Raw genomic sequence first — 24,107 nt, 5'->3', positions numbered from 1 at the left:
GTTACAAGCTGAAGAACAAAAAGAAGGCATTAATTACTTGGAGTGATGATGAATCTGATGTGGAGATCGATTCAGACGATGAAGTTGCTCAACTTTGCTTTGCTGGACTAGAGGACAACTCCAGTGACAATGATGAGGTACAGAATATTAAGTATAATTCAAATATATCTTCATCTATGTTGAATTTGCAGGTCCAGGTTAGAAAGTTAAAAGAAAAGAATGCTTATTTAAAGCAAGCTTTAAGTGAAGTTCTTAGTGAAATGGATGATCCCATGAAGGAAGAAGCCCTAGTTGCTGAGAACAAATCATTGCTTGAAAGGGTTTCAAAACTTACTGAAGAAAATCAATATCTCAAAAATGAGATTGAGATGAAGGATGTATGCCTTGAAGCCTTGAAGAAAGAGTCAATATCTGTTGATTCAGAAACCGTTAAAGAAGACAGTGCTCCTGATCCCCTTGTTCCTGAATTAAAGCAGAAAGTCGAACAGCTTGAAAAAGATTTAGCTAAATGTTTTCATGGAGAAGGAACTTTGAATGCTCTTCTTGGTGAACAAAAATCTTCTCTTGATAAAGGAGGTTTAGGATGTGAGTCAATCAAGAAACGTGCATTTCAAGGCGGTTATAAGCGAGCTCCTATGAAATATAAGATGCCTTATGAGAAATGTCGAGATTGTGGCAAAGCTGGCCATCCTACATCTGAATCTAGATTATGTGGTATCAAGGGCCACTCTTCTAACTCATCTTATAAATCTTCTACTAGATATAAATCTGCTAATACTTCTGTTAATATTGTTCAGATGTGGATTAAGAAATCAGATAGACATTTATATAAGATTTGTGATACTAACCAACCAGGACCCAAGTTTAAGTGGGTACCTAAGGGATAAAGCAATTCTTGCAGGTTTGTTTGAAGGTCCATGTTCCGCGAAATAAATGGATCATCGACAGTGGTTGTTCACGTCACATGACAGGTGATAAATCCAAGTTTCTATCTCTAGTTGCCAAGGAAGGTGGCTTAGTTACTCTTGGAGATTCAAACACCGTCAGAATTATTGGAAAAGGCACCATTGGAAATGACAGGTTTGCCATTTCTAATGTTCGTTTAGTTGATGGTTTGAAATATAATCTTATTAGTGTAAGTCAACTTACTGATGCTGGTCATAAGGTTAAGTTCGATAAAGATGTATGCTATATTGGTACTCATACTAACGAGTTTGCTTTAGTTGCCAAAAGAAAAGGAAATATTTTTGTATTAGATTTTGATGAACAGCAAGAAGAAATTTGTCTTGCTACTGTTCAAGATCAACAGTATCTTTGGCATCGACGTCTTGGCCATGTTCACATGGATCTTCTTCGGAAGATATCTTCTCATGATCTGGTTCGAGGTCTACCAAAGCTGAAGTACAAGAAAATAGAACCTTGTTCAGCTTGCCAACTTGGAAAACAGGTGAAAACTTCCTTTACTGCTAAGAATAAAGTATCAACTTCTGTTCCTTTGCAGCTCCTTCATCTAGATCTTTTTGGTCCAGAAAGGTATGTAAGCTTAGGAGGTAAGAATTATGCTTTTGTTATAGTTGATGATTATTCTCGTTTCACTTGGGTATTATTTTTACGAACTAAGGATGAAGCTTTTATTGAGTTTAAGGATCTTATTACTAACCTTGAGACTAAGTATTCATTTAAGCTCAAGACTATTCGTAGTGATCATGGAGGTGAATTCGAGAAGGATTTCATAACCTTCTGTAAATCAAGAGGAATCACTCATGAATTCTCAGCTCCTCGAACTCCTCAGCAGAACGGAGTAGTAGAACGCAAGAACAGGACTCTACAGGAAACTGCCAGAACTCTACTGCATGAGAGTAAGCTTCCAAGAAAATTTTGGGCTGAAGCGGTACACACTTCCTGTTATGTTTTAAATAGAGTGCTTATTCGTCCTATTTTGCTTAAAACTCCGTATGAATTGCTTAAGAAAAGGACTCCTAACATTAGTTATTTTCGAGTATTTGGTTCCAAGTGTTTTATTTTAGATACTCAAAATAATCGAGGCAAGTTCGATGCGAAATCTACGGAAGGAATCTTCTTGGGATATTCTACAACAAGCAAAGCTTATCGTGTTTATAATTCTGTCAAGAACAAAGTAGAAGAATCCATCAATATTTCATTCAATGAATCTTCAAGGAATATATCTCAAATTGATGAAGACACTGCGGATCTATCGTCTCATTCCCAAATGAGACAGTCTCATTCTGAAAAGAGTCAGTCTCATTCTGACAAATCAAACAGTCAAGTCTCTCCAGGTCCATCTCAGTCTTCTGATAATTCTTCAGAATCTACTCAAGCTTCAGATGAATCTTCTGGCTATCCAAAGACTCCCGATAGTGTTTCAAATTTGAATTATGTTACTCCTCTGGATAAATCTTCACAAGCGGAAATGAGGCAGTCTCTTTTGAATGAGACAACTCCTATTCATTTCCAGGCAGACAATTCTAATGAGGAAGAAATGAGTAATATTCAACTTCCTAAGTCTTCTAGGACTGTGAAGAATCATCCACCAGATAATCTTCTCACTGATTTAGATCAAGGGATTTCTACTCGAAGCAGACTTCATAATCTATGTGCATTCTGTGCTTTTGTTGCTGAGTTCGAACCAAAGAATGCTCAAGAAGCAGTTGCAGACGAACACTGGTCTGTTGCAATGCAGGAGGAATTGAACCAGTTCGAGCGGTGTGATGTTTGGGAACTCGTCCCACCTCCTCAGGATGCCAAGATCATTGGAACTCGTTGGGTTTTCAAGAATAAGAAAGATGAAGATGGAAATATCATTCGAAATAAAGCTCGGTTGGTTGCTCAGGGATACAACCAGCAGGAAGGAATCGATTACGACGAGACATATGCTCCAGTAGCTCGTTTAGAAGCTATTCGAATCTTAATGGCCTTTGCAGCTCACAAGAAGTTCAAGCTCTATCAGATGGACGTCAAAAGCGCATTTCTAAATGGCTATCTCAAGGAAGAAGTCTACGTGAAGCAACCTCCAGGTTTCATTCACGAGAAGTACCCTAACTATGTTTACAAGCTCAAGAAATCTGTCTATGGATTGAGACAGTCTCCTCGCTGTTGGTATGAACGTCTCAGTCAATTTCTTGTGAACAATGGTTTCATTCGTGGTACACTCGATCCAACTCTCTTTATTTTTCATAAACGTGATAACTTTCTTTTAGTACAAGTTTATGTTGATGATATAGTATTTGGATCTTCTAACGAATCTTTGTGTAAGTGGTTTTCTGATTGCATGCATAAGGAATTCGATATGAGTTTGATGGGTGAATTGCAGTACTTTCTAGGTTTGCAAATTAATCAGTCTCATGCAGGAATATTTATTCACCAAGGCAAGTACATAAAGGATTTACTCAAAAGATTTGCACTTGATCATGTCACACCTAAATCAACTCCGATGAGTACTTCAGTTAAGCTTACTAAGGATGAACAAGGTACACCTGTAGATGTCACTAAATTTCGAGGTATGATTGGTTCATTGTTATATTTAACTGCCTCACGACCTGACATTATGTATAGTGTATGCTTGTGTGCTCGTTTTCAATCTCAACCTAAAGAATCTCATTTGAATGCCGTTAAACGTATTTTTAAATATTTGAAAGGTACGAGTGACTTGGGATTATTTTATCCAAGCTCCTCTTCCTTTGACTTAATCGGTTTTTCAGATGCTGACTATGCAGGGTCACAGGTTGATAGAAAAAGCACAAGTGGTGCTTGTGAATTTTTAGGAGATTGTTTAGTTGCATGGCATAGTAAAAAGCAAACTTCAGTAGCTCTCTCTACAGCTGAAGGAGAGTACATTGCAGCTGGAAGTTGCTGTGCTCAAATTTTGTGGATGCAACAAACATTGCAGGATTTTGGTATTTCTTACTCAAATATTCCTATATATTGTGATAATACCTCTGCAATTAATATCTCTAAAAATCCTGTTATGCATTCTCGTACTAAGCATATTGATGTTCGTCACCATTTTCTACGAGATAATGTTTCTAAAGGTAATATTGAGCTTATTTATATTTCTACTGAGAAACAGCGTGCAGATATCTTCACTAAGCCTTTAGCTGAAGATAGATTTTGTAAAATGCGTCGAGAATTAGGTATGTGTTCTCTGTAATTTATTACGTGATTTTATGTAATTTATGTGTTTAAATATGAATTATGTCATAATACTTAAATATATGTTGTGTATTTATTATTTGAATTATTCGGTTCCTGTTTATAAATTTGTGGTTTTTACTTTATGTGTCCGTGTGTTTATGCGTGTATATAGCATTAGATTTTGTAAATCTTTTGATTAGACTTTTCATTTCCTTGAAACTCGTGCATGTATCATTCATTCAATACATCACTTCTGTTTTTGCACCTCTTCATCTCCTCTTCCATCTCTAACTCTTCAGTTTCTACTTCTTTTTAAACTCTCTTTCTTAATCTTTTCATTTTCTTTTCTCACTCTACTCTCTCATTCTCTCAAAATTCTACCCTAAAATCTTCTTTTCTTCCATGGCTCGCCGTTCGAGATCCACCGCTAACCAAACCCCGACCCCTGCTCCGTCTGGTTCGAAGCGTCGTCGTATGGCCACAGTCGTCTCCGAAGCATCTAGTGAAGCATCTCCTAATTCTTCCGAACGCCATGCAAAGGAAAGCACTACTAAGGCATGGAACAAGTCCATTCTAAAAGAAAGGTTGTGTGATACTGATCTTCTCTCCAGGATTGGCGTATCATCATTGTTTGAAGCTGTTGGGTGTGCTGGGTTATTATCGCCGTCAGATGTAATCTATCCAGATTTGGTGAAGGAGTTCTATGCAAATTTTTCGATTTTGGCCGACAATATTGTGTTCTCTTCGGTGAAAGGTAGTCCAGTTTGTTTTAAGGCGGATTTGCTGGCCAGGCTCACAGCCGTATCCGATCAAGGTCCCTGCCCGTTTACCACTCATCAGGCGTTTGACGAGATTCCTGGATTGCAATATGAGGAACAACTCAAAGCTATTCTCGGTGACAACTTTGTTTCTGTGTCTGTCAAACCATTGGTAACTGATTTAACTCCTATGTGCTTATTATTGTTTAAACTGTTTCATTCGAATGTTTTGCCTCGTAAATCTGGTCGTGATAGAGTAACATTTCAGGATTCTATTCTTCTGTCAGTGTTTGTTAAGAAAACCCCTTGTAATTTGGCTTCATTGATTATTTCCAACATGAATCATTGTGCTAAACATGAATCCATGCATCTTCCATACCCTGCTTTGTTAACAAAGATTTTTCAGTATTTTCGTGTTCCTTTTGAGACTGCTAAATCAGAAAGTTTGAATGTTGTTTTTGACTTGTCTGTGTTAACTGCGAATGGTCTCGTAGTTACTGAATCAAATGATTTGTTGTTTGATGATGCTTCTAGGAATGTTGGTGGTATTCCTAAGTCTCCTAATTATGCCTCAGACCCCTTTGATCAGCCTACCAATACTCTTCTTAATTCTCTGTTGATCAAATTAAATGAAAATTCTGTTGCTTTGGCTAATCTTAATCAGCATTTTGCTTCTGTCAAAACTCTTGGATCACTAACTTCTGAAGTTAGTATTCTAAATGCTTCTTTTGAGTTGTTTAGGAAGTATGTTTGTTCATCTTTGGATGATATCAATGCTAAACTCTCTGTATTGCATACTTCTGATGTCAAGTTGTCTAAGACCATAGATTTTGAGTTTGGGACTCTGCAGGAAGGGATGATTTCCTCTGCTAAGGCATGGGAAAAGGAATTTGTTAAGTTGTTTTTTAAGCTTGGGTCAGAGACTAAGTTTTTATCTCAGCAGTTGTCAGCCATGCAAGACAAGAGCAAGATGTATTGGCACAAGAAAAGAGACTGGATTGGAGATTGTACTCTAGAAGAAATCACTGCTCCTCTGCCACTCCCTGCCATTCCTCCACCTTCAGTTTTTGGTATGACCAGAGAAGAATACAAGGCTAAGATTTTTGACTGGCTCCGTGAAAGGGACGGGAAGGCACCAGCTCAGGAAGCTTTTGACAAGCTATTTTCAGAGTACGGCTCAGCTCCAGTGTTTCCTTCATCCCAGAACAGAGCTTCTGGTTCAGGCAAGGGGAAAGCTCCAGTTAACGTTGACGATTCTGATTGAAGGACCCTTTTATGATGAAGGGGGAGAAATTTAAGATGTTTGATATTATATTTTTTAGACGATGATGGGTTTATGGGTTTATTTGGTTAAGAGTTTATTTTGGTTAAGACTATGTTTCTGAATGGGTGTTTTTGATTCTGAATGGTTGGTTTATGTTTTTGTTGATATTTTTGGATGACTTTGTGATTGACTGATATTCTGGATTTGTGGATTTGTTACAACTGGACATCCTGGTTTAGGGATGGGTTGTTACGTTTTTAGTATTTAATGATTGAGACGGTTTCATGCATATTGTTCTGGTGTCTCATTCATTCTTTAGTTGTCTCATTCTCATATAATTGCATATATCATAAACTGCAATATATTCTGTTGGTTCTAACTTTGTTTTACAGGCCTTTAGTGTTTTTGATAGGGGGAGCATTTATGCTTTCTTTGTCATCATCATAAAAGGGGGAGAATGTTAATTCAAGTGTTTATGATGATAAGAGTTCTTAGCAACAGAATGAAGACTTCAGATTGGAATCATCCGAGATCTCAGCAATGTTTATCAGAATGCAGTTGTTTCAATCTTCCTGGAAGTCTATCCCGCAGGTTTAGTATTAGGTTGTTAGGATTTGTGTATATCTTGTTTATCTGGATAAACCTTATCTCAAACAAACTCACCACCTTATCTTATAAATCAAGTTTAAAATCTCTCAAGCCTTATCTCTTTACTTGATTTATCTTTTTCAAACGTACTAACAGATTAGTTTCAAAGATTCATTCAAAATATTTTCAAACAAACTTATCTTCCAACCTTATCTTGTGTTTGAAAATAAATCTGTTAGAACTTTGCTTATAAATACAACTCTTCATTTCAGATTTGCAGCTAACACTTTCACGAGAATCCTTCATCATCTGAAATTATTTTCTTGTTTCATACCCGAGATATTCATATCCAGAAAAACAAGAAACCTAGTTTGAGTTGTAATCAATTTGTTTATTCTTGTAACTGAATAGTGTATTCATATCAACTTTGTGCCGGGTTGTGGCAAGCTTGATTTCAAAGTATAGCAAGGTAGCTAGAAGGCTAAGGAATAGCAGTGGGCTAGGTAGCAAGGTAGCTTGGGAAAGGGTTTCTTTCAGGTGCTATATTTGTAATCAAGGAAAAGATTGTAAGTTCTTTTATTAAAGTTGATATAATACATTCTCTATGCTAGTTGGCATGGGGACTTGGATGTAGGCCATAGACTAGGTGTAGGGGCCGAACCAAGTGAAAACTTCTAGTGTTTTTACTTTTCAGTTTTTCAGCATTCTGCATTTTATTTCTGTTGTTTATTTTCTGCAGTGTAATTGAGACTGTCCCATACCCTGTCTCATTTGTAAAGGGACTGTCCCATTTGCATAAGAGACTGTCCCATTTGCCTTGACAGTTAGAAAATTATTTTATCTATCGAGCCATCGAATTTCAGACATCTGGTTTCAAGTGAATATAACTACTAGAAGTCGAGAATATAACTAATAAAATGGTTGCCTACAACTCCCCTTAGCTAGGCTCTCACCCTGGAGTGATATATTTAAGAAAAATGTTATAGGTCCCAGAATTGTTACAATTTTTTTTTAAAATGGGACTATATCACAAATTATATTTTGACATATGTCATGTCAGGTATGTCAGGTCATTTTGTAAAAATTTTGTTATAAATTTTGAATTATCTAGCATTACTATGTACTAGTTGGTAACCCGTGCCAAGCACGGGCCCAAAATTAAAAATGATAGTATCACATTATTATTTGCATAAAACTGAAACTAATAATTCGTGCAAAATACAGATCTAAATATAATAGATAAATGTTGTTAAAATATGTAGTTAAAAAAATCGAAGTTAAGTGTAACTCTAAAATTTCATCGTATAGTTCTTGTGATGTATCTCTATCTTACGAACCAAATATATGTTCTTTAGATAATTTAATATTAATTAATATTATTTGATAATTATCTTATAATTAGCCTTTTCAATATAGTTTATTTATTATTACCTAATTATCGATAAAAATTAATTTACAAATTAAAAGTAAATAGATATTATTAAACTTAATTTAATATTACTTAATATAATCTAAATACAACCCATAAGTTTGTTATTGTTAAAATATGTTTTTTAATTTTAAGTAAATAAACGTTGTGATGGACAGTAACAAATACGATCGTTAAATCAATAATTTTCAGTTTAAAAGTTAATAAATGTTACTAAAGCCATTTGTTATTACTTAATTATTTTTAAAATAATATTATCCAATTTAAAAGTAAACTGACACTAGGATTGACAATAACTAATAGAAAATAAAGTTTAAAGAGAATAGAAGTCAATTCGTGTTAATAATTTACTTTGCAGTTAGTATTTTTTCAAAATAAAAGTAAATATATGTTATTTTACTTAATTTAACGTAACTTAATAAATTTTTAATATAATTTAAAAATAAATAAAGTTTACCGAGAATATAAGTCAATTCCCTTCGTAGTTTGCGAAGAAAATAAAATTTACAAAAATGGAAGTCGATTTGTGTTAAAACAAAGTTTATAAAAAATAGAATTCAACTTATGTCATATAAATACCAAAATTTGGTATTTTGATACTTTTAGCACCAAATTATACATGATTTCGCTTATTAATTAAGAGTACAGATTTAAAGTATAAATTATAAATCAATTGTGATATTATGTTAAACTTATTTTCAAAATATTGACTAACAACCGGTATATATCCTTGTGATTTTACCAAACATGCCATATATCCTTATGTATTTGAAGTCTTAATAAAGTTTTACTATCAGTACATTTGATTAGCGGCTGCGAATTACCTACAATAAAAAAAATACCGTAAGGGTTATGGCAAAAAAAAAATTACCGCAAGGGTTGGCTCAGTTGATTAAAGAGAGGATAACTGTCCTTTTGGTCACAGGTTCGAATCTTACGGGAGGAGAATTTATGATTATAGGTTCGAGTCAGTCGCTTAAATGCGATTTACCTTACATGGTTTGCAGTTACGTGGTTTGTGGTCTATTGCGTGAGCTGGTAGGGTTTATCCAGTGCACACCCGAACGGTAGGCTACGGGTTACCTTCGATAAAAAAAAAAAAATTTACAACCGGAAAAGATTCCATATTCCATGCCAAATACAAATGCTATTTCAAAAATATGCAATTTGAGTATTATTTTATAGCAAAAATGTTTGTTAAATTTATAGTATTATCTAAGATTTTAGTTGCACATTTATTAAATCTTTTACCTGCACATTTATTAAATCTAACTTGTTAATTTCTTGAACTTTATAATATGTAAGTAAAATCTAAAAATATTGCTCAATCAGTTCACAAAAATATTGTATCATACTTGAGGGAGAGTGATACTCTTTTTATCCAAAACACTAAAATAATTGAATAAATAAATAAAAGAAGAGAAGTAAGATAAGGGCTTGGGACAACAACACGTAGTAATTCTATTTTAGCCACAATTTAATGACCCTACTTCTTTGCCCCTTCCTACTTCTCAATGACCATGACAAGAACTCAAAAAAAAACTTATTTATTTTTATATCTTTCTAGTCTCTATCTACTTTTAATATATTTATAAAAATAATATAAAAAATCTCAATATTCTTACTAGGATCATTCGGTTCTATATCGTTATTCTCTTATCCTCAAGTGCCCCTCCATAATTGTTTTCTAGACCCCTCTATTTTTAAATCACAAAAATACGTCACAATCTTGATTGCCGTAACAAACACCCTACAATTACTTGATGACCTCTGCATTTCAAATATATCTATTTAGCACTAGACACCACCCCATGCATATATATAACACAGGTGTTCTATCTATTCAAAGCATTCTTTAGAGGTGTATTTGTTTAGAACTAGCGAAAAAAATGACAAGTTTTGGTGGGGTTGTTTGTGCCCGTGGCTGTTCTTCTTCATTAGTTCGGAGCATGAAGAAAGATTCGAGAAATAAAATAAATCACAAAAACCGTAGAGAATTCAAGATTAATTGTGTATCCACTTTCTCTGATCCTTACAAAACTCTCAGGATTAGTAAGAGTGCTTCTGAAGCTGAAGTCAAGAAGGCGTTTAGACAACTAGCCTTGCAGGTGAATAAATAATCAGCTCAATCATATTAGATTTTATGTTTGGAGTTTTTACACATCCTTTTGTGATGATTCTCTGTTCTTGTATATCTACAAACTTTAGTATTGTTTTGATTATATTTTAAATCTTTGATTCTAGTTTATCACTTAGTTCTTCTTTCTTAGTTTATATTTCAAGATCAAAGATCATCGGTTTTTAGCAAAAGTCTTGAATCATTAAGAGGATTAGTTAAGGTAGATCATATATTCATATGTGACGATATAATATGCATGAATATATTTAAGTAATGAGACTAATTATTCAAAAATGAACTGGCGGTGCAGTATCATCCAGACGTGTGCAAAGGAAGCAACTGCGGAGTACAATTTCATCAGATAAACGAAGCCTACGATGCCGTGATGGCGAGTTTGAGAGAGGAGGAGGAGGAAGTGATCCGGAGCTGGGAGAATGTTCCATCTGCAGATGAAGCCATGAGAGGGATGTTTGATCCAGATTATGATATGTGGGAAGAATGGATGGGATGGGAAGGTGCTGGTATTAGAGACTACTCTTCTCACATTAATCCTTACATTTGATAAATTAAATTAATTGATGGTAAATGTTGTATATAAAAAGTCATGTTCCATGTAAATTTGTTATTGCAAGTTATGGCCGGCCAAATCAACAAGGCAGGGGCTACTATTATCATCATCTTTGTAAACTGTAAATGGTAATAGAAAGAGTACTTTGTTTAGATTGTGGATTTGCATTTTATTTATTTGCTTGTTTTATTTGGTACCAATGTTTATACTCTCTCGGTCCCTTCTAATTGTTTACATTTTTGAGAAAGTGTCCGGCATGCATTTTAAGGTGCATAAAAAGTATAGTTATATAACTTATTTTTACAATTTTTTTTTTCTAAGTAAAAGTTGAATATTTTAATTTTTATTCAGAAAAGCAAAATTGTAAAAAAAATTATAGAATTATACTTTATATGCACCTTAAAATCTGTGTCGGACACTCTCTAAAAAATGTAAACAATTGAAAGGACGGAGGGAGTATATGAAAACTGTGTATTGGTATTTAGGAAAAAATATAAGTTGATCACTCGATTCATTCAAATATATCAAGTATGTCATTAATTTCCAGTTTGACTCAATTTGATCACTAATTTGAAATTTTGTATCAAATAAATCATCAATTGATGACTAAATCGATACAAAATTTTAACTTTTTAATAACTAACTTGATACAAATTTTCAACTTAGTAATCAAATTGAGTTAAATCGGATAGTAATGTCCTATTTAATATATTTGGATGAAATAACGATCAGTTTGATTTTTTCCCTTAGTATTTATCTTCCAAAACACTTGATTAAAATTCTTTGTATAAAATTGTAAGGCATGTCATCAAGATTATTAGCTGAGATGAATGCGGTTTTGCAAATTTAACTCTTATACTTGCTCCTGTAAAGTGTAAAAACATGTTGAACAAGCAAAACACTGGGAGGCCTGGTGGGCTGATGTTTGTGTTTTTAAATGGGCTGATATTGGCTTTAATATGTTAGCAGGCTGCAGGGTCTTTGCAAACTCAATTGCAACCAAAAACAAATGTTGATGTGATTGATTTTGTTTGCAAACCGTATTTTTGTATTTTTATTTTAAAAGATTGTAAACAAATGTAGAAAAAGTAGAATTATTTGTAACTTTTCAAAATATTAATTGTATTATATGTAATTAGAAATATTTTGTTATACTGCCAATAACTAAAAATTGACGTTTTGAACTTAGAGCATTATACTAGTGATTTAAGATATTACAAGGAAGTTAACTCCAACAACACTATTTATATAAACTCCTAATTATATAAACTCCTTATTGTTAGTATAATATTAAACATAGGAGAGAGAGAGAGACAAAGACAAAAAAAAAGAAGATGAGAAACGGAGGAAAATGAATATTTTATTTATCTATCTATCTATACTATAATAACCAAAATGAAATATAATTTGTATTTTGCTTAATCCCCTCATTTTGATTATCTTTTGTCAGAACCATTAAATCGTCACAGCCATTAAATATGACTCATGAAGTGGTCACAACCATTAGATGTAGATATTAAAAACATAAAAATTAAATATTTTAGGTTCGAATACCAACAACAACATATTAAATCATACATTTACATGATTATTTCTTAAATTAGAAGGTTCAAATCCCAACAACGACGAATTAAATTATTAATTAACATTATTATTTTTGAAATTATAAACAAAGGTACACAATTCAAATCTCATCAATCACGTTAATTTATATTATTTAATTTTCACCAGAAATTATACACACAGAAGAATTAAAATAAAATTATAGTTATATATTAATTATATTTTTAAAATTTAATTACTTATACATCAAAATTATATATAACAATAATATAAAAATGAATTATTACTAAAAGAGCGTGTATTGTACAAGCTGTAATTTTTTTGTTTTTTTTAATCGTAGATAACCCGCAGCTGTTACCCTTCGGTTGCATATTATGTAAACTCCACGATCTTACGCAATAGCCTGCAAATCACGTGAAACAAGCTAAACCGCATTTACGGGAGCTCATGAGTCATAATCATAAATTCTCATCATGTGGAATTCGAATCTGTGATCAACATGATAGTTATCCTCTCTTTAACCAGCTGAGTCAACCCTTACGGGCAAAATTAATATAAATAAAATAAATAATGAGATAAGATTCTTTAAAACTCATGAACACGAGTAACATGTCAAATTTTCAAGGGGTAATTATGAGTGTTGGAGTGATATTTTATAACAAATTTCTTATATTTTAAATTCAAAGCATCATTTAACGAGTCTCGGAGAGATGCTCTTAGTTCACTTGATTTAAATAAATTTAAGGAGATAATACGTACACATCACCCTCGATGCGTGATACATCCCATTTGTTGAGATTAGAACTCAATTATTTTCATTGAACACTAATATAAGTTAAATGTAAAAACGAATTTGAGAATATTTTAATTTTAATATCAACAAAAATTATACACCTATACGAAGGATATGCACCTATTGGCTCATTAAATTTAATGAAAACATTATTTATATTATTTAATTATTTATAAGCAGTACCGACTTCTAACAAGTTTGTTTCAATGCTAACTTTGACAATAGAATCATTGATAAAATATATAACTAAAATTCATAACATTTATAAATATATACTTCCTCCGTCCCACTTATTTCTTAACAGTTTTTTCCTTTTATAAAGTATATTTTCATAATTTATTTTTAATTTTTTTAAAAAAACTTAAATAAACTTAAATTTTATATCTTTATTTATAACAAAAAAAATTGAAAAAATAAGCAACTATATTTTATATGAGCCTTAAAATAGTGTCGAGCCCTGATCCCCTCCGTAGGACGGAGGGAGGGAGTATCATCTAAAATTTGTTAATCTATCATTATTCATTGCTCTCCGATAATTAATTGCTATTTTTGTAATAATATACAATTAAATTGAAAATAATACTCTCTCTGTCCTATTGAATTTTATACATTTTTTGACACGCTTTTTAATGTTTATTTAAAACATAGTTCCACAATATTTTTTAAAATTTATTTTTTCTGAATAAAATTTTTATATTTAAATTTCATAAAAAAATAAAAATATATTATAAAACTAGACTTTATATAAATCTCGAAATACACGTAAATGATAAATGTATATAAAACTAGACTTTATAAAATCAACCCATGGTAGTATGTATATGTAAGATTGCACACGTAACTCGTATGTCCCACTCCCATTAGAGTTGATATACTTTGAGTTTCAGATACCACCGAAAATAAAATTATACATTTCAGATTACTTTTTGTAGTTTCCTCAAGCTGAAAGGCTACCTATCTGAATTTCTCAACCGCCGTGCTGCAAATCCCTAAATTTCATCGGTAATCTCTATCTTCTTTCATTTTAATTGCTATATTTCACTATTATTTATTTGTAAATTATGCATCATTCCTGAATTAACTTCATTTTGATTTTGATTCCTGTTTCTCAGTTTTAGTTCCCAGCTATAATCATCAATAGTGTGTTTGTGTGATAGTCTCTCTCTCTCTCTCTCACTCCCTCCCTCTCTCTCCCTCTCTCCCTCTCCCTCTCTCTCTTTCTCTCTCTCTCTCCCTCTCTCTCTCTCCCTCTCTCTCTCTCTCCCTCTCTCTCTCTCTCCCTCTCTCCTCTCTCTCTCTCCCCCTCTCTCCCTCTCTCTCTCTCAGACTCTAGACACTTAATTCTGTATAGCATGGAGGTGTTAATTTCTGTTTGGGGATATCTAGTTCGAAACTCGAAATATTAATTATATTTTCTATGTAGCATTGGAATTGATATTTTATATTATACAGTTGTTATGTCAGCGTTGCTAATATATATGTATGCTCTAATATTTTGTTGTTTTTTGATTGTTGCATAGATAGTGGACACTCTCCTTGTCTCACGGTTCTCATATGTCAGTAGATATATAGCAAAAAATTTAGTGGCCTTTTAGATAGTGGATACTCTTATGTTTTTTCATATGTATGTAATGTTGATGTTGGTATTCTCACTCGATTATACTCCTGGAGTGGTAATGGTACCATCTGTTCTCTCTGTCATAAAATTCCAGTAGTAGTCAGTACAAACTAATGTGACGTTTTTGGATAATATAAGCGTGGGGAAGGTTCCACTACAACTACGAGAAGGTAGCTTGTGTTTTTCATTCTATCTAAGTTTTTGCTAATTGCTGTTTATTTATTTTTCAGAGATCTATAATGCCTGACCTCAAGGAGCGGCTTCTGCCCCCTAGACCTGCTTCTGCTGTAAATCTCAGAGATGCCGCATATAGGCCTTCTGTGACAGACCGTCAACCTTATCAACCAGTTGATGTTTTGGGTTTGAAGAAGCGGGGCCAGGGTCTTCGCTCGTGGATCCGTGTTGATACATCAGGGGATTCCCAGGTGATTGAGGTTGATAAGTTCACCATGATGCGTCGATGTGATCTACCTGCTCGTGATCTACGCTTGCTTGATCCATTATTTGTTTATCCCTCAACGATTCTTGGGAGAGAGAAGGCAATAGTAGTGAATTTGGAGCAGATTCGATGTATAATTACAGCTGATGAGGTTTTGCTTTTAAATTCTTTAGACAGCTATGTCCTGCAGTACGTGGTGGAGCTACAAAGACGGTTGACAAGTCCTGGGGCAGGGGAAGCCTGGCAGCCTGAAGGTGCTGAGTTGAGCCAAAGAAGAGGAGGCAATCGGTTTATTGAGAATATGCAAGATAACAGCTCGCCTGATTATTTGCCCTTTGAGTTTAAGGCACTTGAAGTGGCTCTGGAGGCTGCTTGTACATTTTTGGATACTCAGGTGCGTAAAACAACTCATTTTATAATTCCTCATTTACAATTGAATAATTAAAATGACTGAGCTCCTTGTTACATGGACAGCATTTAATACACTTTATATGAGTGCAATTTGGAACAGTATTACTGCAGTTTATTGTTATAGATGTGTAATGTGACAGCGATTTGGTTAAGGAGAGCTATCCAACAGACACTTTAAATTATGGTCAGTTTCTGGCCCAAGTCCAGTTATAATGATTACCTCAACGCCAATTATATTGATATAATTTACGAAGATTACAATTTCCACCTAATGCTATTGTTATACGATCTGCAACTTCCCGAGAATAGCAACCTATTTGCATTGCTCAGTCCTGCAGTCGTCCCTCCAAGAGCTGCAGAATGCACTACTACTATATTACAATTTCTGTCAGTCATTGATAGTTCCTTCGGATTGTACATGTTCAGCCGCAATATTAGCACAAACTGCACTGATATCCAGTATCGCATAGACCAGTTAACTGACACCTGGCTGCATGACTGGGAAGAAAGACCAGTTCTTACTCGGAAGTGGAACAACCTCCTTCCCGATAACTTTTTCATTGGCCCACCAGTCAGAGCCAATAGAAGTAGGCTTATCAGAATGTCCTCCGTCAGCACTATCAAAGTTGAATTCCTTAGAAGAACCGAGAGTAATTGACCGATGCTTATGGCGCCTCTAATATTGAGCTACAAGACGTTCTCCTTGACTTTGTAACAGTAATAAGTTGTTGGTTATTCTTGCTAAAGTGCCAATGACATCACCGTGTTGTCATTTCGATGACCTAATCGCATCAATCATGTCATGCCCGACTTAATACTCTTTGTTTTTCTGCATATATACATGAAGCTGTGTCATTGTACATGAGTCATGACAAGTATTGTTATTCTAGAAATAAAAATGGTATGTGTTGTTTAGCAAAAAAAAGAGAATGGTGTGTGTTTTTGCTGGCAGCCTGGCTGCATCTTTTCGTATACCAGTATATAACAAAACTTCAAAATCTGTCAGGCAGCAGAATTGGAGATTGAAGCTTATCCACTTCTAGATGAACTAACGGCAAAGATCAGTACCATAAACTTGGAGCGAGTTCGTAGGTTGAAAAGCAGGCTTGTTGCATTGACACGGAGAGTTCAGAAGGTCACGTGTTTTCCTGCCCCTTGTTAATTATTTTAAATTTATGCAGATAATGTATATAAAATTGCATTTTGACTTTTATTTGTATAGGTTAGGGATGAGATAGAGCAGCTAATGGACGATGATGGAGATATGGCTGAGATGTATCTCACTGAAAAGAAATGTAGAATGGAGTCTGCATCATTCTATGGTGATCAATCTATGTCAGGATACAGATCCAATGATGTTGCGCTATCTGTTTCTGCTCCTGTCACTCCTGTTTCTTCACCCCCTGATGGGCGACGGCTTGAGAAATCTTTCAGCTTAGCTAGGAGTAGGCATGAGAGCATGAAAAGTTCAGAGACTGCGAAAGAGAGTATAGAAGAGCTAGAGATGTTGTTGGAGGCTTATTTTGTTGTCATTGATAGCACCCTTAACAAGCTGACATCGGTATTTACTGCAGTCATACATAGTTACAATTTGTTTTTTCTTATTCTCCCGTCCTATTACAATTTTAAAGTGTAAATGGAAGTCGCTGGTTAACCAGTTTTCCTTTTTTTCAATCTCAGCTAAAGGAGTATATTGATGACACGGAAGACTTTATTAACATCCAGCTGGTATGTGTCCTATCATTCTGTCCTGTGTATTGTCTTCAAAACTAGTTTGAGTTCACATACAGATCCACTCATGCATATTGTATATTTATGTGATATCTATGTATACGAGAGTGTATATTTATGTGATATCTATGTATATTGTGTTGTGGGCACACCACCCAGTTTGTTTCATATTGACCGAGTCTAGAAGGATTTGGTAGGCTAGCATTTGGTCCCAAACACTGTAGCTCTTCGAGCAAGTCCCAACAGAGTCGTGGTACATTCCTTAAAAATATTATATACAAAGAAATCCTAGTGATTTAGAACAACATTTTGTATATCAATTCCGGCAATAATCCTTATAATTATGATGATAATCTTTGAACTTTAACTATGTTTTGGAGAGAGAAATCAAGTGTAGAAAAGGAGGGAAATGATTATCATATTTAATATATATGAAATAAGGGATGGCTGAGGGTTCCTTAAAAATAGGCGATGGCTAGAGATTTTTAGTGTCTTATAGAATGACTAAAACATTGTTGGAGCTTTGTTTTGTGCTAAATATCCGAAATTCTAATTTTGGAAACTCATGTAGGGAAGCTGTGTGATTGCTCTTATGTCTGTTATTTAGGTAGTGTACTTCATTATAGGAAACAAGCAATTCTATAAGCTGGCTTGTGGTAGCTCTAGACATGCGTATGTAGGAAGAGAACTATGAACATGAATATGCCAACCAAAAGAAGTAATGCCTGTGTCCTATTTTAGTATCATTGAATCACTTAATGTGCCTTTTTTTGGTTGATAGGATAATGTACGAAACCAGCTCATACAGTTTGAGTTGCTACTCACTACGGCGACATTTGTTGTTGCCATCTTTGGTGTGGTAGCAGGGATATTTGGCATGAATTTTGAAATACAGATGTTCAAGTATCCAAAGGCATTCAAGTGGGTCCTAATAATTACCGGAGTTACAGGGTTCATCGTATTTTATAGTTTCCTATGGTTTTTTAAGCGTAGAAGACTAATGCCATTGTAGATGATACTAGGGGAAGAAACCATGTACGAGGAACTACTCTACTTGGTTGATATCTAATTAAATGTTTGATCGTGAATCTCGGCACTGTTTCTCATTTTTTGATCACAAAAAATATGTAACAGACATGTACAGTAAATACATAAAAGCCTTGCATGTAATCAAATTTTACAAATTGCATTATCATTGTACTGCTAATCTGATATTAGTCGCAATCGACCCTCGTTTTTTCAACTTACGGGGATATTTCTTATGTCATTTTTGACGTATTGTCTTTTTTTTTTTTTTTGCTAAATTGACGTATTGTCTTTTAATAATGATAAATTAAATTGTAGTGCATAAAACTAGAAAGTAAATTAAAATTATATTATAAACTCACTGGATTAACATATACTTTAATGGAAAAAATAATACATATACATATTACAATTTACATAAAAATAAACACTAACTCTATCTTGTCAAAAAAAAAATAATTCTAAATCTTGCATCAGTCTGAATTATCCCGTATAGAGTGTGAAATTATTTTTAAAATATGATACATTTGGTAATCTATAAAGTGAAATGTTAGAGTACCAAAAAAAGCTTCCGAAGCACGGTAGATATCTCGATTGATTAAGAGTTTATTCTCTGTCGTCCCAGGTTTTGGGGTTCGATCCTCGTTCATCTCGAAAATTTATGAAATATTTAGTCATTTGTAAGGTTATAAGCCATATTTGTCAAAAAAAAAATTAGGTTTGATCCTCACTCACCTGAAAATTTATGAGAACAGATACTCATTTGTAAGATTTTAAGTCATGTTTGTTAAAAAAACAGCTCCCGAAAATGTTCTTAAAGGATTGTGATTGTGTTATCGGATGTTTGCTCGTTAGTGAAATAGATTCAAGCGTACTACACGTATCATTTGGAGAACATTTTTGTGAAATATTTTGAATATGTTGGATTGCTCGTCTATGAATATCTCATCATCTATTCTGCTAAGCATATGACTAATGTGTTCACCTACGTGAAGATCACAAACAAAATATGTGGTTATCTCGGATAAATTTCAAGAAGTTGTGAACATAGAGGACAGTTTCCTTGTCTGACCCCAAACTACTAACTAGTTGAAATTGAATATTGGTTTTTCACATGTACGATGTAATGCTGGTATTTTTAACTCGATTATTCCATTTCTCTAGAATGCAGAAGGTGAGATTTGTATTATATTCCATAGAACATCAATAAACATTATAAACTCCAGTGACATTTAATAAAAAATTATCTGTCAATTGTCAACTACGTCGATTGGAAACTTGAAATGGTGCCCCAACTGGGGAAGCTAGCTGATATATTCCTTTTATCAGACAATTTGTGCATTATGTTTTGGCTTGACGACCTTTTGGCCCCTAAACCTAAAGTATGGGTCATTATACCTATAAGCTCCAAATATATGAAATCATACCTTTTAATCCATGTAGTATTAGGTATCGTTTATTTTAGCCATTTTCAACAATAAAACGACAAATCGATCAATATCGGCCATACGTTTTTACCCTCAGTATTGGGTGATATGTCGTTTTATTGCCGAAAAGGGCTTAAATGAACGATACATAATACAACAGAGGTCAAAAGATATGACTTCATATTTTTGAGGCTGATAGGTATAACAGGCAAGAGCCCATACTTTAGGAGCCGAAAGGTTATTAAGTCTTATGTTTTTCTTTATTTCTTTAGCGTTCTCTGTAATGGCTGACTTGAAGGAGCTTATGCCCCCTACCAGACCTACGTCAAAAAACTTCAGAGATGCAGCATATCGGCCTTCTGCACGGGACCATGGGCTTCGCTCATGGATCCGTGTTGATGCATCAGGGGACTCCCAAGAGATTGAGGTTGATAAACTATACATGATGCGTCGATGTGATCTCCCTGCACGTGATCTACGCTTGCTTGATCCATCATTTGTTCATCCTTCGACTATTCTTGGCAGAGAGAAAGCGATAGTAGTGAACTTGGAGCAGATTCGATGTATTATTACAGCTGACGAGGTTTTTCTTTTCAACTCATTAGATAGCCATGTAAAGGAGTATGTGGCGGAGCTAAAGAGACGGTTGACAACTGCTGGAGTACGCGAAATCTTGCAGCCCGGAGGAGCTGAGCTAGAGAAAAGGATGGAAAGCCAAACAATTGAGAATGCATATGACAACAACTCGCCTCATTATTTTCCATTTGAATTTATGGCGCTTGAAGTAGCCCTAGAAGCTGCTTGCACATTTTTGGATAGTAAGGTGCGTGTAGGGGTGTAATCGAGCCGAGCCAAGCCGAGCCGAGCCGAATACTGTCAGGCTCGGCTCGAGCTCGATTAAAATAGTTCGAGCCGAGTTCGAGCTCGACCGAACTTTAATTTCAAGTTCGAAACTCGGCTCGTAAAAGATTCGGTAAGCTCGAGTTCGGCTCGAAAGCTCGAATAATTCACTAAATAATAACAAAGTTTGAAATATGATCGGTTCGATTCGAGTTCGGCTCGAGTTCGACTCGATAATAAATAAATAATATATATAAATATTAAATATTTATGTACAAATATATTCATTATAAAAAAAATAAAAATAATAGAGGCTCGATAAGGCTCGTGAACCTTACGAGCCGAATAATTTGAAGCTCGAGCTCGGCGCTCGGCTCGGTTAGAAATTCGAAAAGCTCGAGCTCGGCTCGATTATTTTCGAGCCGAATTCGAATATTTTATGAGCCGAGCTCGAGTAGCTCACGAACAGTTTGACTCGTTTACACACCTAGGTGCGTGAAACTAACTCGTCAGCCAATTTGTTCGTGTAATGTGTCAAGTATGTGTATATTTAGCGTTAAACTGCTTGTTTTCTGGCACTCTGGGAGCCTGACGTAATCTTTTTCTGATGTCAAAACATGGTAATTACTCGATATCTTTCAGGCAGCAGAACTGGAGATTGCAGTTTATCCGCTGCTAGATAAGCTGACTTCAATGATCAGTACCTTAAACTTGGAGCGACTTCGTCAGATCAAAAGAGGACTTGATGCATTGAATAAGAGAGTTCAGAAGGTCACATATTTTCCACTTGTTAATTCTTTCAATTTTATGCCACTGCTAAATATACTTCAATTCTATTCTAAGCTCTAACTATATAGGTAAGAGAGGAGATAGAGGAGGTGATGGACGACGATGATTATATGTCTAAAATGTATCTCACAAAAAAGAAAATCAGAATGCAGTCGACAACATCATTCTATGTTGATCCATCTATGTCACAATATAGACTTAATGATGTCACACTATCCGTTTCTGCTCCTGTTACTCCTGTATCCTCACCGCCTTATAGGCATGGGCTCGAGAAATCTCAAAGCTTAGCTAGGAGCAGGCATGAGAGCATGAGTTCAGAGAGTGCTACTGAAAATGTAGTAGCTCTAGAGATGCTGTTGGAGTCTTATTTTGCTGTAATTGATAACACTCTTAACAAGCTGGCATCGGTATATACTGCATCTACAAAAACGTTACTCCTCGTGTGTCTTCATTAACGTCTTACTAATTTTTTGTTATCCTCATCTCAGCTAAGGGAGTACATTGATGACACAGAAGACTTGCTTAATTTTCAGCTGGTACGTGTTTTGCCTGTGTAATAAAAACCAAGTTCTCTCGCAAATGAAATGATACTGACTATTGAAGCCTGCAGAACTTGAGGAATTCTCTGAACGAAACAATGCACAAATTGTAATTAGTATCATATGACGACTTGGATATTGTTTTTGGTTTACAGGATAACGAACGGAATCTGCTTATACAGTTCACGGTTTTACTGGCTACTGCATCATTTGTTGTTGCTCTCTTTGGTGTGGTGTCGGATTTTGAAACATATATGTTCCAGTTTTCAAAATTCAAGTGGATCATGATAAGTACTGCCATTACAGGTGTTGTCATATTTTTCGGTGTATTGTGGTTCTTGAAATACATAAGGAAGCCTTTCTGGATGATGTGAGAGGGAAACACATGATCCATTTTGTTATGCAGGAGTATAAGAAACAAGCTACTGCTGCTATGGAAGCAAATCCAGATAGATATATTCTTTTCAAATTAGCTCCTTTAGTTTTATTTTTTTTTAAGTCACAGTCATTTTCATATCCGGTCTGTAAAAAAAAGCTTAATACTCGCCTAATTTTTCATGCTAAGTTTATAATTTATCCCCATCCCCGCCCTACTGGGCAAAAATGAGTCCCTCTTTGTGCAGTTTAATAATTAACTTATCTTAAAAATTGATTAAAAAAATACAATTTTTACAATATATTACATAACGTTAAAATTAATGTACAAATAACTTAAAACACAACCTGCAGTATTTTTATTACATTATGTATATAACTAAAATAAATAAATATAGCTGGTATTTTTCAACTAATATCATATAAATATTATACATGCCTCATATTTAAAAGGTGTAAAATTTTGATCTCATCATTGTCTTATTTCCCATTTAAACGGGACGGCTTTATTCGGGTCGGATTTAGAAGTATACCGATTGCTTCCAGCGCCGTTAGTGTTATCAATCTTGTACGATAAAGACATTATTATATATATATTGAATATATAACTAATTCATAAGAACATTGCTAATTCTTAAATCACATAAGCATATAAGAATTAACAATTAAATTAGGAGAAGGGTTTGAGAAAACAAACAGAGATTGGATTTAATCTCGAGTCCAGAAAACTGTCTCCTTAAAGCAGTTTCGCCCCGCACCATCCGTGTTTAGCGACCTGCTTCCCAGGATAAAACGAGATACTAGTATAATCGATAGATCGAATATACTCTCAGCGAACTTGAACTGAGCCCGAGAACTATCACCGGAATATTGAAAAAATTTAAGACTAAAGAGACCAAGAATGAAAGAGATGACTCTTATTTTCTTGACTTAATAAAACTGGTGCCCTAAGACTCTATTTATTAAGAGAGGCTTGAAAGGACTTGTTTTTCTTTTCGATGTGGTACATGGTATTTATAAGAAAAACTAAGGAATAGGTTTGTGCTACTCTCGATGTGGTACAAAACCACTTTTCATATTAAAAGGTAAAACTTTGGAACATCAGTTCTCATTCACCTTTTACTCATTTTGAGCGTGTTAATATGCGTTGGAATCCCCTCGAAGAGAAGAATACGTTCCAATAAATACACACCACTAACACATAATGTGTCTCACTCATATAGAGTCTCAAAATGATTCACAACTTAGTCTAAAATACAAAGTTTGTCCAACAATCCCCCACAAATGAGATTGATGGTCCAGTAGCACGCACCACATAGACACCACATAGACAGACAGACGCGGAGCTTGACTTGGTGATAGTTCCGGCGGTCAGATATAGCATACGATAGGTAGAGAATGCTCCTTGAACCTTCGCTCGAATAAGTATATCGACTTTACTGGTAGACAGTATGACGCGATGTCCTTGAACTGTTCGACCGTTTGTGTAAACGATGACATACTCATCACTATATCTTTCCTGACTCATTCAGTTCTCATGATTATATCCATTTTGGCCCTGGAACATCGTCCTGGTTCTGCAAGAGTTTCTAAAGAATTGTGCCTCGCAATTCTCCTTTGAAGCGGCCATACTTCTATCTTACATAGGTGATCTTTATCTTATAGAGTAACCCGCGTT

General features: G+C 34.6%; 3 protein-coding genes across 4 annotated transcripts; all 3 read left to right on the top strand.

The window, feature by feature from the left end:
- Positions 1-9,989: 9,989 nt before the first annotated feature.
- Positions 9,990-11,030, top strand: LOC141723475 (chaperone protein dnaJ 8, chloroplastic-like). Its single transcript, XM_074525294.1, has 2 exons — positions 9,990-10,299; positions 10,621-11,030. The coding sequence occupies exons 1-2, from the start codon at positions 10,081-10,083 to the stop codon at positions 10,870-10,872; spliced, it is 471 nt and encodes a 156-aa protein (XP_074381395.1). The 5' UTR covers positions 9,990-10,080; the 3' UTR covers positions 10,873-11,030.
- A 3,049-nt stretch (positions 11,031-14,079) lies between these two features.
- On the top strand, positions 14,080-18,676 carry LOC141661957 (magnesium transporter MRS2-1-like). 2 transcript variants are annotated; one of them, XM_074468993.1, is made up of 6 exons: positions 14,080-14,236; positions 15,083-15,685; positions 16,709-16,837; positions 16,925-17,263; positions 17,383-17,430; positions 18,300-18,676. In XM_074468993.1, exons 2-6 carry the CDS (start codon positions 15,092-15,094, stop codon positions 18,312-18,314), a joined length of 1,125 nt encoding a protein of 374 aa, XP_074325094.1. In that variant the 5' UTR covers positions 14,080-14,236; positions 15,083-15,091; the 3' UTR covers positions 18,315-18,676. The 2 variants fall into 2 exon arrangements, with proteins under 2 accessions (XP_074325094.1, XP_074325093.1); XM_074468992.1 differs by having other exon boundaries at positions 14,081-14,236; positions 18,215-18,676.
- Positions 18,677-20,169: 1,493 nt separating this feature from the next.
- On the top strand, positions 20,170-22,569 carry LOC141661490 (magnesium transporter MRS2-1-like). Its single transcript, XM_074468505.1, has 5 exons — positions 20,170-20,709; positions 21,369-21,497; positions 21,584-21,922; positions 22,004-22,051; positions 22,210-22,569. Exons 1-5 carry the CDS (start codon positions 20,170-20,172, stop codon positions 22,426-22,428), a joined length of 1,275 nt encoding a protein of 424 aa, XP_074324606.1. The 3' UTR covers positions 22,429-22,569.
- Positions 22,570-24,107: the final 1,538 nt, after the last annotated feature.

Source organism: Apium graveolens, chromosome 5, assembly GCF_009905375.1.
Source record: "Apium graveolens cultivar Ventura chromosome 5, ASM990537v1, whole genome shotgun sequence".
Classification (NCBI taxonomy): Eukaryota; Viridiplantae; Streptophyta; class Magnoliopsida; order Apiales; family Apiaceae; genus Apium; species Apium graveolens.
This window is presented reverse-complemented; position numbering and strand designations above follow the sequence as displayed.